The sequence below is a fragment of the Miniopterus schreibersii genome (genome assembly GCF_964146895.1).
Source record: "Miniopterus schreibersii genome assembly, chromosome: 3".
NCBI classification, from domain to species: Eukaryota; Metazoa; Chordata; class Mammalia; order Chiroptera; family Miniopteridae; genus Miniopterus; species Miniopterus schreibersii.
Genome location: NC_138103.1, coordinates 3185023 through 3199502, shown reverse-complemented (window position 1 = coordinate 3199502; position 14480 = coordinate 3185023). Strand labels below are relative to the sequence as shown.

The 14480-nt window shown below is 51.2% G+C and overlaps 1 protein-coding gene across 3 annotated transcripts; it reads left to right on the top strand.

Moving 5' to 3' along the window:
* Positions 1-148: 148 nt before the first annotated feature.
* On the top strand, positions 149-14273 carry UBFD1 (ubiquitin family domain containing 1). Of its 3 annotated transcripts, none has more exons than XR_013998539.1 (8): positions 149-350; positions 540-869; positions 1759-1967; positions 4195-4260; positions 4409-4514; positions 5709-5777; positions 8205-8287; positions 10565-14273. XR_013998539.1 is itself a non-coding variant. In XM_081133647.1 (8 exons), the coding sequence occupies exons 1-7, from the start codon at positions 326-328 to the stop codon at positions 8236-8238; spliced, it is 819 nt and encodes a 272-aa protein (XP_080989773.1). In that variant the 5' UTR covers positions 149-325; the 3' UTR covers positions 8239-8287; positions 10565-14273. The 3 variants fall into 3 exon arrangements, 2 of the variants coding, with proteins under 2 accessions (XP_080989773.1, XP_080989772.1); XM_081133647.1 differs by having other exon boundaries at positions 5709-5757; XM_081133646.1 differs by lacking the exon at positions 5709-5777 and having other exon boundaries at positions 156-350.
* The last annotated feature ends 207 nt before the right edge of the window (positions 14274-14480 follow it).

Here is a 14480-nt window from a genome sequence, read left to right as displayed (position 1 = left end):
CAGAGGGCACAACCCCGCCCCTTAAAGGCGCAGGCCCCTTAACCTGCAAGCCCACGCTCCCCTGCTCGGCCGCGGCTTCTCTCAGCCTCTAGAGGGCAGAGCCCGTGGAGCCGGCGATTTCCCGGGCCCTGCCCCCTCGGCTGCGGAAAGCTAAAGCGTGGCAGGGGCCGGGCCCGGGAAGCGGAGGAGGCGGGTCTCCATAGAAACCTCCACCTGTTTCCGGCCAGGCTGGGCAAGATTAGGGGCTGCTGCGGGGGCCAATCTCAGCCAGCTCGCCCTCTTCCCGGCGGCCCCTGCGGCGCGGTGGGTGTTGTACACAATCATCATGGCGGCGGCCGGGGCCCCGGATGGTGAGTGTGGCGCGGCGGCGGGCGCCGGGGTCGGGCCCGGGTGAAGTGGTCGCTCCTCGGGGACGCGGTCTGGCCCGGGTGGTGGTGGTGGGGGGGAGCCCTGGCTCCGGAGCCGGGGTGCGGCGGCGCCGCGCGGCCCGGCCCCAGGCCCAGCCCGCGGCGAGCGCCCACCCCCTGCCCCCCTTGCAGGCATGGAGGAGCCCGGCATGGACACGGAGGCCGAGGCCGTGGCGGCCGAGGCGCCCGCGCGGCCCCTCAACTGCGTGGAGGCCGAAGCGGCGGCGGGGGCGGCGGCCGAGGACGCCTGTGCGGCGCGAGGCAGCCTGCAGCCGGCCCCGGCCCAGCCCCCCGGGGACCCCGCGGCCCAGGCCTCGGTCAGCAATGGCGAGGACGCGGGCGGCGGCGCGGGCAGGGAGCTGGTGGACCTGAAGATCATCTGGAACAAGACTAAGCACGACGTGAAGTTCCCCCTGGACAGCACAGGCTCCGAGCTGAAACAGAAGATCCACTCGATTACAGGTATCCCGCGGCGCGGCGTCCACGGCCGCGCCCGGCCCGGCTCCCGGTGCGCGCCCCGCGCTGGCCGCCCTCCGGCGTCGGCGGCCCCGGGCCCGCGGCAGGCCTCCCGAGTGGGGCTGGGACGCCCATTACTCGGACGGGCAAAATGAGACCTGGCAGTGTAGAGCCAGTCAGTGCTGAGCTGGGATTGAGGCCCAGGTCTGACTCTTAAGCCCAAGCTTCTACCTAGCGTTGCCCAAACATGTCTTAATAAAAACCGTCTAAGGCACTTGTTAAATTTTCAGCTTCTAGGCTCTTTCCCCAGGGGGTTTTGATTCAGTGGGGCTCCAGTGTGACCAGGAATTTATTTTTAGCAAACACAGGTGATTCTCATAGGGATACTTTAGGAAACACTGGTGGTGACCATCATGCTGGCCCTTCACAGGTGCTCCTGTTACTTAATTTCACGTGGTTTACAGCACTTTGCCATCTGAAATAAAATTTTTTTGTTAAGCTTTCTCCATGTAGCCAGTAGCCTCCATAAAAACAAGGTCCTTATTGGTTTTTGTATCCTTGAGGCCTTTGGACTGGACTCTCACTTAATATTTGAGTGATTGGGGAACAAATTGCAATGAGTGACAGCTAGTATTTATTGAACAGTTACTGAATACCAGGCGTTGCACTAAATACTGTTCTTTCTTTTGGTCCTTAAAACAGGCCCGTATAGAAGGAACTGCTGTCATCACTATTATAAAGTTCTGGAAACTGAGGCCGGGACAGGTTGTGAATTGCCCAAATGTGCAAAAGTAATAGGTGATAGAGCAGCATTCACTTGGGTCTGTTCCCGAAGCTCTCTGGTCCAAGTGTGTGTTTCGATTCTCCCTTTCACTGTCTACTACCTTTTCCCCAGGTCTCCCACCAGCCATGCAGAAAGTTATGTATAAGGGACTCGTCCCTGAGGATAAGACGCTGAGGGAAATAAAGGTGACCAGCGGAGCCAAGATCATGGTGGTTGGTTCCACGATAAATGATGTTTTAGCGGTAAACACGCCCAAAGACGCTGCGCAGCAGGACGCCAAGGCCGAGGAGAGCAAGAAGGAGCCTCTGTGCAGGCAGAAAGTGAGTCCGTCATGTGATTGTTAGTCCTGGGAAGTCTGAGGCTTTGTCCTCTGGAGCCGCGGTTCGTTATATTCTCCCTAGAATAAGCTCCTTTTTGGACAGGGCCCATGATGGAAATTTATGGCAGCAGTTGGGTGCGGCTGGCTGTTGAGTGGAGAGGTGACAACTACCTGAGATTTGCAACTTTGTCTCATCTGGCGGGTCAGTGTGTCTCAAGTCTATCTACTTTAGGATAAGGCCTTTGTAAAGGCAGGCTTCAGAATCAGACATGGGTTTCTCCTGTTTAGTGGCAGAGAAAAATACCATTGCTAGAACTAACTCCCCATTCTGTGCAAGTGCTTACATTGATTTTTTTGGTGTGTGGCTTCCCCCAAGTCAACAAGCCCATTTCTGGAAAGGCATGAAAATCCCTAGCTTCCAGAGGTTCCTCTAAAAGGCCATTTCTGGAAGCCCAATGAAGCTGACTGGGGAGATCACCATGCTGATTATTTTTCCCTCCTGGCCCATGAAATGGGGGCCTGGTTTTTCATACTCACTGTGGCTCATTTTGGAGATTATTGTTTCACTGTCGAAGGAGCTGGTTGGAAGCGTTAGGCACCAAGGCACATGACCAGCAGTGTGAAAAGGACTGTTTTCCGGTACAGGCTCACACTCCCTTATGTGTGCTTCCAAACCCTCAAAATGTGCTCTGTAAGTATGGCAGCAGAATCCGACCAGGATCGATATGGATAGTCATGCTTCACCATACAAACGTTAACATGTTTAATGACGAGCTGCTACCACAAACCCTGTGGGGGATCTCACATAATGTATTTTAAAACGTTATTACTTTTTTTTTTTATCCTAAAACTTTTGGGCTTTATAAAAATTAAAAATCTATGTTCATAGGGTTTCAGATAAGGTGTTGTAAACATATATTAGCATCTAAAAGGTGTTTATTTGGGCACTTTCACTCCCCAAAATGGGGTCAAAATGTCTTGTAACCAGTTGAGTTCATTTCCATTTTCCTGTCTTTCTCTGCCATGTGGTGAAGCGTCAGATGTGAGAATGCAGGTGTGGTGAGCGTTCCCACTGGCCACACTCTGGGAGTATACATGTCACTTAGGTTTTGAGTTACAAATGGTAGCTTAACAGGCTTAGAATTGTTTTCCACAGTGCAGGGGAAATTCTTCAAAAGGTACATGTGAGGTATGAGTCAAATTCAGATTATAATCCACACTGCTGTGTTTAATGCCAACGATGAGGCCTAACACGACCTAATGAGAGGGACCCGTCTTTGTGACTTTATCAGCAGTTCAGAAATTGGGCTGATGTGTAGGGTCGCCCTTTGCTAGCAGTCTGGCAGGGTTGGGTATATTCCTTTTGGAGGGTTTCTGCCATGCCAGTGAGGGTTTGAGCTGGCTCATGGCCAGCTGGTGCTTAAATTTGGCTGATTTTTTACTCTCTGCCCACTCATGGCCCTGTAGCTCTAACTTCACTAAGCAGTGTCTTCCTAGACAGCCACAAATAGGGCGAGAATAGGATTGAGGCACGTGGGCTGTCAGGAGCTGTGTCAGCCAGCCACGAGCCTGACTAGAACCCAGAGGAGCTACCTCAAACTCCTGTGGTGGGCTGGGGTAGGGACTTCTTAACGTCAGGCTTTTGTGATCAACATTTGTCTTTGGAAGTGTGGCTCTTCAGGCTTTGTGTCTAGCTGGGGTTGAGGGTGGGGCAGCAGGAAGACTTCTGCAGCAGGCGAGTCTCCATTTGTGGAGGCAGTGCCTTGCCATCCTTCGCAAGGTGTCTTTGGGAGTGTAATTCGTACCTGTCAGGAGAGCAACACCCTTTGTGGCTCTCTTAGCTTGATGCTGAATCCTGTCAGTGGTGACTGGGGATGGGGAGGGAGTAGATTTTCTTTGAATTAGCAGTCTGGGAGTCCTGTTTTCTCTAGAACTTTGATGTCAAGTGTGGCGGCCACGTGTGGCTGGTTAAAATTCATTACAATTGAGGGTCCATTTCCTCAGTGCTTCTGGCCCCATCTCAAGTGCTTAATAGCCACATGTTTCCATCAACACACACGTTGCTGGTCAGCACTGCTCTGTAGTGTCAGGACCCATCTGTAGGCAGTATGAGCATTTGAGCCAGAATGTTGAGTCTTGCTTGTTTCGCGTCCTTTTGTTCAGAGGTATTAACATGACGAAAACACAGTCAACTTTCATTTAATGATCTCTTTTGACTTATGTCGTAGCAACACAGGAAGGTGCTGGACAAAGGGAAACCCGAAGACGTGATGCCATCTGTTAAGGGGGCCCAGGTAAGCTGCATTCCTTCGTGAGCACTCTCCAAAACAGACCCACCTGCCTTCCTGCTCTTCCTGAGCTCCCATCTTCGAATCCTGACCCTTCTGTTTTTGCCCTCTGTTTCGGGTCCCTCCCTCTCTTACCATGCTCTTGTGCCTCCAGGAGCGCCTGCCCACGGTCCCCTTGTCCGGCATGTACAATAAGTCGGGAGGAAAAGTGAGACTCACCTTTAAGCTAGAGCAAGACCAGCTGTGGATCGGCACTAAAGGTATGTGACTGCTCCAGCACTTCGTGGCTTGCTCCTCGCGCCCAGCAGTGCTCCATCCCAAGTGCGAGTCTGCTCATTCTTAGATCTCCGCACTGTGCTTTGCGTGCTCCTGGCCTTGGTTTTGCTTTTAGATGCTTGCCTTCTGTTTGGACCCTTTTCCCTCATTCTTTTCAGTCTGATCTCAGGGCCAGTCCATCTAATATTGGCTGTCCAGAGGTCCCAGATGTGTGGCCTGAGGACCAGGTCTGGTCCACAGACAAGAATTTTATCTGTTTACACACAATCTATAAAAAACTGTAGATTTCACTTGATCCGATTTTTTGGCTTCTTTTGAAAAAAATCAAAAGGTATAAAAAGTCTGAAACTGCGTTCTACAGAGTACCAGCAGCTGGAGCTGAGGAGTAGTTTCACATGGGTCTGGCTACAGTTCTCACTGTCCCATTTAACCTGTATGTGGCCAGCATCCTTCATAAATGTCATCTGCCTGGCCCCTGTAGATTGGAGTTTTCCTAGTACTGGGGACCTGCCCTCCCCCCTCCTGGTTGCCCTCTGCCTGCCCCCACTGACCCCCCTGTGCATGGTGGGCCAGGCTTGCTGTTTACTGGGAAGTCTCTCTGACTATGCTCCCTCTTTCTTCCCCAGATGGATCAAAGTCTTGTCAGCTGCACTCGAGAGTTATCTGTCACTCTTTGCCACTCCACTGTGCTGCTTAAGACTCCTAGCATCTCTAAACTTGGTCCGTGAAAGAAGTTAACCTATTTCCCTGCCCATCTCTGACTACTTCCGTCCCGCTCACCTTCTGTATTGTTTTTTTCTCACTGGTTTTTGTGCTCATAAACTTATGGCTTTTTAAGGCCAAGTTCAGATGCCTAACCATAGTGTTCAGTGTTCTTGGTGATGAGACCCCGGTTTAAATTTTTGACCTATCTTCCTGCCCCGCTTGCTTTCTCATACCCTGCGTGTCCACCTGCACCCCTTGCCGAACTTCCCCCATGCGCTCTGTACAGCTCTGTGCCTCTGCTCATGCTGTGCCCTTACCTGCAAGTCTTCTTCCTGTCCTTGTTACTAATAGACTCTTCCAAGGCCCTACTTAAACATCCTCCTAATGAAGCCTCCCTGATACGTCCCCCACCCTGCCGCTTCTGTGTGTCCCCAGAGCACTCATTACTCTCTGACTTGTCTGTCCCCTGTTAGATTCCGGAGGGGACCGAACATGCCTAACTCACCTGTTTCTGCCAGCACTGTAGGTGTTCAGTGTTCGAGGTAAACATAAAGAGAGTACAGGGGGTCCCGTACTCTGAGACTACTTGGTTTCAGGGACAGCCCATTAGTATGATTCTGCTTCAGGGACCAAAATGTTATGGAAAATAATCAGGGCTTGGGTGATGGGGAGCGAGGTTTTATCATCTAAATATGAAAGTAAATTTCTCGTTTTCACCTTCACCCTGGCTCTTAAAGTGAACAAAGAATGAAATGCCAAAAACGCTTGAGTTTTCTAACAATTGTGTGATAACCTGCTCCATTCTTTCTTTCACACTGATTCTAACGGCATGATCAGAGCAAATTTTGCAAACTATTTAAGGGCTCCCCCATTCTTCAAGGGCGTTGGATCTCTTTACTAGGTCGTTGTCTTCTGCAGAGCCGGTCCTGTCACCCCCTGTCGTTTTTCTGCAGTTGTGAGCTGCCCGCCTGCCAGCTCCTCACTTCTCCATGACTCGGCAGGTGGTTGGGGTAGTCCTCCACATTGCATTGACACGCTAAAGCCCTGCCTTTTCCAGCTCTGCAGCCTAATGGAAGGCAGTGGCTGAGGCTGACCTAGAGAGACACCGATGGCCCCGCAGTAGGCGCAGCCAGTCTGGATGGGAGCTCAGGCTGGATGTGCTCGCTGGCCTTGGAGTGCTTTGGGTTAGCAAGGTGTGTAGGAGACATGTCAGGCAGGGACAAATGAGAACCTTTTATGCCTGTGTTGGGGGCTCTCCTTGTGCTTGTGGGCGCAGCCACCCTCCTGCTCTGGCACAAAGGAGAGCTCTGGAAGACCTTGGTGTGACGTGGCAGTCACCAGCCTACTAAAGAGCGTGGCCATGACTCACATTTCAGAGCTTGGCCACAGCTGGGATTCTCATTCCCACCCAGAGCCCTGACCCCGTGCACCTCGGGCCCTCTTCTCACCTGCCCATGAGTGCCGTCACCTGTCACAGCGCTCAGAGGACAGTGCGTCCTGGGAGTGGGCTCCTGCCATTAGCTCCATCTTTCTGCTGGCTAGACACTGCTGTAGGACGAGCATTCCCACAGCCAGGAGGCCTCCTCCTTGGAGGGGTACTTTACTGAGGGACACACGTGGCCCCTGCTTGTGGCGTAGACTCCGGTGGCCTTGGGGGAGGCAGGACTCAGCCTCAGGCCCAGCTGAGTGAGAAGAACAGGCAGGATGTGTGAATGGTGAGCAAAGGTGACCCCTGAGGCTGCTGTGGGGAGCCTGTGCCCTCTTGGCAGGGAAGTCACACCTGTAATACTCGCTCTGGATTGTCATTCTGGAGTGTGGGCCCAGCGTTGTTATATCATCTGCATTTTTAAAAGAAGCCAGAAATCCCTATTTTTATGTGAAAACCTCTGGACATTTCAAGGTGGTGGGTGTAAAGAAGTTTCTAGCTTAGACAGCTGGTCAGTCTTGCCCGGGGGCACACCATTTCAGAGCCACTGGAAGTCACAGCCTGTGTGGGCGTTTCAGGTGCATCCTCCCCACCCCATCTTTCAGACCCAAGGCCCACGGAACAATTAGAGCGTCTCAGTTCATCAGCTAGGCTAGAACCCCGGCCTCGAAATTCCTGCTGTGTTGTCGTTGTCTGTTTCAGAGTCTACCTTTTCCAGGTTTTTCTCCCTACAAAGGCTTTAGTGGTTTTTAAACTTGGTTTAACTGTTTGCTGAGAGCTTCTCCCGCCCCTGAGGTGTCTGCTGCTTCCTTGGGGGGGAGGTCCTGTTGGCAGGCGCTCCATACCTCCCTCCCGTCCTCCTGCACTTGCTCACTTCCAGCAGTCTCCTCCCTCCAGACCTCACTGCCGCCTCTCACACCTGCCACCCTTAAACTTGCTGCAAAATGCCTTCTAACCCGGTGTGCTAAGTAGTATCTAAAGTGTTAATCATAAGAGGTTATAAATGTTTTAAGAGAATTTTTCGTGTGTGTGTGTATGGAGGGGTGGAGGGATGGGGGAGGGACAGGTAGGGCAAATGAGCAGGATCTTGGGCCAGAGACTGGCCGTACACCGCCAACAGTCCCCCTTCTGTGGGAGCCCCAGGGGCACTCTGGTGCCTCTCTGTTCTTGGTCCTCTTGGCTGTCCCAGGCACCAAAGGCCTTAGCCAGTGCTGGGCTTGGGCTGTAAGGGTGCAGTGGAATTTCTTAGGTATTTATTAATTGTTAGGCTTTTAAAAATAACACCAGGAAAGAGATACCTCTGTCCTCAGAGACCTTTACTATACCATTGCCACACCCTGGTCCCCATTTGCTCCTAAGAAGTTCCCAGCTCCCACACGGGGCTCTAGGGTCACTGTTAGAAGGTCCTGTCCCATTATTCGTAGAGGGCAGGGTGACGAGCTTATAGTAGATTCCAAAGCCACCAGCCTGACAAGGGACTGCTGAGTCACAGGAGTAGAACAGGAGGGCTTTTGAGTAATGACTGTCATTCCTCTCACCTTAGAGCGGACCGAGAAGTTGCCCATGGGCTCCATTAAAAATGTGGTCAGTGAACCCATTGAAGGACATGAAGACTACCACATGATGGTAAGTAGGTGCGTGTGGCCGCTGGGCTCCACTTCTGCGCCTCTGCAGGGACTGACGCTAACTGGGGACACTCAGTACTCAGGAGACGCACGGTCTAAGCCTTGTGTCTTCTGCGTGTTAGACCATAGCCATGACTTAACCCTGGTTCTCTTTATTTGGCATCCCCATCTTCCAGCAGTTTAAAGGGGATATGTTGCATCTCTTTGCCTCCCTTTTATTTGTAATATTTTGTTTTTAGACCAGGAAAATAAATATAACGAGGAGGAATGGCTTGTGGGTTTTCATTTAACTTTTTCTTGCATATAGAATAAAACCTCCCACTAGACTTGGTGCTCATACCTCCAGGCCTCCGCCCCAGATAGTGTTGCCCTCCCTGGGCTGCAGCCATCAGGTGGCAGGGATGGGAGGGGGGTGCGTCTGTGGCTGCCCGTTCTCCTGGAGTCTGCTCGAACGGGCAGGCTGCACATCCCAAGACACAGTGTGTGCAGACATTGCCCATGTCTCAGAACCAAGTGAGGGCTCAGTGGTGAGCTGAGCTGCTTGGGCACTCCCCTTCCACTTCCCGGCACTGTTCAGAGGGGCCACTTCAACAGTGAAGTTAGCTACTCACGCTTCAAAGTTGCTGAGACGGGGAGCTGATCTGAGCAGTGAGGCGGCCACCTGCCATTGTCTGAAGAGGCAGGTTTTTCAGGGTCCAGCCATTAGGGAGAAGGAGCAGTAGTGGGCTACAAAGTCCACAGCAGAGTAAGGTATTGGAGAGCCCAGGAAAGGGGGATCTTGCATCATGGCAGTGCTCTGTAGGCAGGTGGCAGATCCCCGGGCTCTAGGAACATCTGCCGCCCTCTCCTCTCTCCTGCCTGCTGGGGCCTGACAGTGGTTGAGACGGCAGCCCCTGGTGAAGCTGCTGGGTGCCCTCTGAAAGTGGTGACAGTGTGGGGCCCTGTGGCAGCCCTCCACCCTGGTCTCTGGAGTCTAAAGGATTGCATGTGGATTGTTTGCCTGCTCAGTTATTGTTTTGTTTTAAATGTTGGAATTTAATGTTTTCACCTGGGCTCCTGCACTGCCCTTTGAAGCATATGTCTTCCCAGGTTGACCCTGTTGGGTTTGCAGCCCAGTGATGAGAGGCAGCCTGCTGAGGGGTTTTACACAGGCTCAGAGGCCAGTTTGAACCTCCTAAGGGAGTGGTGTGGCTGGGGAGTGCTGCAGATTTCATTTAAATGCTCATTTTTTTCCAGTCATTCCTGGAAGCAGGTGGCTCTGATCGCCCTTCTCTTCTCTAAACACCATTAATCAGCACCTTCACCATTGTCCCAATGCACATACTTGTTTTCCTCTGCAGGCACATTTCCCTAGCTAGGTTGACGTGCCACAATTCATGTTAGAAGGGGGTGGCTGTGCTTTGTTATTTTTAGAGAAATCTTTAAAAATATAGGAAAGGACAGTGACTACTATAACAGACCCATATATCCATCACCACGAAGTGACAGCTGCAGATATTTTGTAACTTGCTTTGAATCATTTTGAATAAAAGGGATTTTTCCAGCAGTGACTCCGTCTCCATTGCCCTCATCTGGTCTGCCATGCAGGCCTCCCCTCTGTTTTCCTTTTATGTATGTCCATGAACAAGCTTCAGTGCTGTTTCATGTTTTTTCAGTTTTCATAAGTGGTATCATGGTATATATTGTTCTACAGACTGTTTTTTTTTCAGTTCGACATTATGTTATGTCTTTATTTACCAGTGACCCAGTTCATACCTTTTAAAAGTGGCCCGATATTCATAGGAATAGGCCACATCACTTTTAATTGTGCATTCCCTCGCGACGGGTAGAAGCCGCTTCCAGGCCCTTACCGTCGCTGACATGCTGCTTTGATGCTCACCTGTTCCTTGCACATGTGTGACAGGGTTTCTGGGGCAGTGGTTCCCAGGTGGGTCTGGATCAGCAGTGCCACATCACCTGGAACTCCTAGGAATTGCAGATGTTCAGGCCTTACCGGCCCTCCAAGTCACAGACTAAGAGGGGAGCCACCAAGCTGCTGTGACAAGTCCCCCGGATGGCTCTGATGTGCACTCAAGTTTGGGAACCACTGCCTTAGGGTTTGCTATGCTTAGCTCCCTCCTGCTGCTGTTTTTTTCTTTGGACAAGAGAATGCTCCCCACAGGAATCTTTTCCCCCTTCCGTTTTGACTAAATCACTGCTCAGCCCTCCCCTGTGTGTGGTGCTGCCGCTCAGTCTCCGACCTCTGAAGTGTCGCTTGGTTTTCCTTTTTCCCTTCCAGGCGTTTCAGTTGGGCCCCACGGAAGCCTCTTACTACTGGGTGTACTGGGTTCCGACTCAATATGTGGATGCAATCAAAGACACTGTGCTGGGGAAGTGGCAGTATTTTTGAAAGCACTCTCACCTCTGGCCCAGGAGACCGACCCAAAGGGAAGGACATTGCTGGGAGAGGCCTGCAGCATCCCTGGATTTCAGAGTTCTGGAACTTTGTTCAAAAAACAGTCTATATCCAATCTAAGGTGATGTGGTGACTGAAGCCAGAGGTGATGTTCTTTCACCCTTAGCTTAATTTTAACTTAAAATCACCGGTTCCCTTTCTTGCAGTCAGCTTCATACCATTTTTAAAGTCAGTACAGTGGAAACCAATAAATCTGAACTCCGAGCGTGTTGTGTGGAATACTCTTCAGTGTGCTTGGGAGGAGATCTGCCAGGGTTTTGTTTAGAAAGGAATGGTCAAAAGCTTTCTGCCTTTTTTTTTTTTAAGTGATTTCAACTGAAATATTTTCATAAATCTTTAGTTGCAAACATTTGGACTGTGTTGTGATGAGTTGGGGTGTTTTTTTTCTTTTTCATATAAAATTTTATGCAAAGTGGGAGGAGGGTTGGTAAGCCATATTTTTCTGTCTATTGATTCAAACTGATTTCTTTCCCTTTTTTATTTTTTCACTTCCTAGATATGAGCTTTTGTTTTGAAAACCCAAAGATGTCAGTTCCTCCTCTTGTACCTCATCACTGCTTGCTTTCCTGGCATCCCTCCCGCGTGCTGCTGCCCGCGGATGCGGGGGGAGGGAAGCACAGTGGGCCTTGGTCAGGGAGCTCTCGCGCCTGCTGTGTGACTTGTCTAAACATCTTGCCCATTGGGTACCAGTCTCTGGGGCTGTCCTCTGCCACACTGACAGTTGTTGGCAGTCCTCACCGAGTTGGTTCTCACGGCCAGCCTGTCAGGGGTGTGCCTGGCTGTGCTGCTCCAGAGCCACGGTTCCTAGGCGGGAACAGGCCTCTTCGAAGCTGCGCCAGGTGGAAGGCAGTTTATACAGTCGTGTAGCCACAGGCCCACTCCAGGAGTTTCAGGACATTCTTTAGCAGTCCAACGGTTATTTCAATTGTGCTTCTCCATTTGTTCCTTTGCTCATGCCTTGTGTTCACATGTTCATCCTGGTCCAGAGATGCTGCCCTTCTCAGTAAGACGTCTGACTCGTGGGTTGGCCCTGTGTTGCAACATCAGAAACGGGATAAGTTGCTTTTGTGATGAGCTCACCCTCTTCTGGTTTTAGCCCTTGTGTAGTCTTTGTACACGTGAGCCCTGTTGTCTCCTTGTGGCTTGGTGGACTCTGAGGTGAGGGGGCCTCCCTGTGAGCAGCCTCCCTGTGCTGGCTGCTGTTTCTCGGCTGCTGTCTTCGCAGTCCTCTTGCGGGCTACAGGCTCTCAGCAAGGCTTGGTGGTATTTCCAAACTTGGCAGCCTGCATTGTAGGCTGTTCTTCTCATTCTGTGAAGTGTATTAGCATGTGTGGGCCGGTGAGTGATGATCTTCTGCACCCTTCCCTCCAAACTGTAGTTCAGAATCCAGCCAGCATAGACAGACTCGTGCTTCTCGTGGTGTAGTCCATTCCTAGCTACGCACCTGGGCAGGAAGGCCTGTTCTTGCTCTTTGAGGGTATAAGTATATCTGTGAAGTGTAGCGTCCAAGAAACTGCCTGTTTCATCCCTTGGAAAAGGAGCAGTGACTGCCAGCCTCTGTCCTGCTGCCTGCAGCTCCAGAGAAAAGGGAGCTTTGCTGCTGCTGAGGCCGCCCTGCAATGACAGGCCTGCGTGTGATCCAGCCATGTGGCAGGCAGGGTGTCGTCTCAGTTTGTTGGCCAATGTCCCTGTCCTGGAGACTTGTCCTGACTGCCACACACCTGTTCTCTGGAAGCAGACATCTTCGTCCCCAGACTGGCCTCGCACTGTTTCTCTCAGAGCCCCTTCCCACCAGGTCTCCGCATTTGCCTTTTGGCTGCCGCCTTCTGACGTCCCTTCCTCCCAGTGAGAGCGTGTGTCCCAGCATCTCCTTGCTCTCCAAGAGCCAAACCGCTTCTCACTCAGGCTGGTGTCATTTCAAGACAGGACCAAAGCCTGTGTGAGCCTTTTTATTTTAAGTAAAATGGTGCTTTTTTCCTTACTTCAAGATACTCTATGTAAATAATAATGTAATAACATCTTTCTGTATGGAGCTGTTGGAGGGGCTCACTGAGTATGTTAGAACAATCACGGAGATCTTGCTGGAAGCCCTCAGAGAGCAGAGGTAGGCAGACCAGAAGCCCCTGGAAGAGGGTTTTGATTTAGATCCGAGTCTGGGTCCCAGCAGTATTCACCGTCTTGTCACTCAGTCCCGTGAGCAGTCTCTTCATTTATTTTCTTACAGTCCAGGGTGTACTGAGGCCAGGTCTGTGTCAGAAGCTGGACTACTCTCCCTTAGGCACATTGCAGTGTTGCTGTTTCATCAGGATGATTTCTGTGCAGTTCCCTCACTGTTACAGGGGACCAGCTCTATCTCTGGGGTTGTGACTATCTCTCATGGTGGCACAGGGGGTGTGGGTGGACCAAGGAAGAGCTGGCTCTGAGCAGGGCTCTAGCGTGTACGAGCAGGCGGGGCTCTGGCCTCTGATCCACACGGAGCCTCTTGACGGGCTGCTTTCTCTTCTGGAATTCATGCTGGGCCTCCTGCAGGTCTTTGCTCACAGGTGCCATGCCTTTTTGTCCCTCCCTAAGGCCACTTGGCAAATAAAGACAAAGTGATCTCTGCTGAGGCCGGTCCCTCTACTCGGTGTCAGCCTGATCTCTTTGCTGAACTATAGGTGTTAAGTATTTGAATTGCTGATGGGCCTTCTGGAAGTAGTATTAGCTCTTCTTAATGAGGCTGAACTGACCAAGGATGTCCTCTCCTGTAACTCGTGGACACAGGAGGCCAGCCAGGCCTCAGGAGTCGCCTTTAGTTGCTGCTTTACCTTAACAAGGGCCAGAGAGACGAACTGCCGCATTGCCATGGCTCTGAAAACTTGTCATATTTCAGCCAGAAGGGGCTTGCTTTCCCCTTCTCTTACTGAACCATGTGCCTGGAAGAGCTATCCTGGCTCTTGCTCTTGGCTCACCCTTTCTTTGCCGGGGCAGGAAGGGAAGGGATCGACCCTGTGCCATGGGCCGTGCAAGGGTTGGCCTTCTTTCCAGCCGTTTTCTGAGGCGACCTCTCCCTTGCTCCTGGCCTTTGTTCTGCCTGTTGTCTGGGAAGGGATGGTCCCTTTGCTTTATGGTTTTGTGACAGTGTCATCTCTAGTTAGGATTGGCACCTGTTTCCTTCTTAGTAAGTCCTGGAGACCTCTCAGAAGTCACAGGTGGTCAGGAGCCCTCCAAGTGCAGAGTATCTGGTCCATTGACCTGCCAGGCTGAGTGGCTCTGCTGCTTTCCAAATTTCAAGGATTTCTTTCTTTTTTCTTAAAGAGTTCTCCAGAATGAATTGACAGTATACGTAAGTACCATGTATTCTTGTGGTGTACGCTCTGGTCTGGTTTTTGTTTTTAATCAAATGCCTGTTTGGGAGGAGATGAACGTATTTAGTCTGTTAGATTTGCGCTGCTGGATTTTTTTAAAAGTGTAACCTTGACTAGCTGTCTTATTGTTTATCCTGTAAGATTGTAAGATTAGCCCATCAATTAAAGTTTGATAATTAATTGTGTCTCCTTTTTCCTTCCAATTCTTCATGCGCCTAATCCATGCTGGGGATTTACCAATATTTGGAACTGGGCCTGGAGCCGTAGTTTTGCCAGCTGTTGTCAACCATTTTCCTGTTTTCTTTATTTGACTTTAGAGTATATCCTGCAAAAAACAGTTGCTAAAGGGATTTGATTTGATTTACTTCTGTACTAGTCAAAGTCACCCGCCA

Bases quoted from the DNA above. Each gene is read 5' to 3' on its own strand.
- UBFD1 (XM_081133646.1), top strand. From the start codon at position 326: ATGGCGGCGGCCGGGGCCCCGGATG. The intron at 870-1,758 runs GTATCCCGCGGC...CCTTTTCCCCAG, and splicing joins GAAGATCCACTCGATTACAG to GTCTCCCACCAGCCATGCAG. The intron at 1,968-4,194 runs GTGAGTCCGTCA...CTTATGTCGTAG, and splicing joins AGCCTCTGTGCAGGCAGAAA to CAACACAGGAAGGTGCTGGA.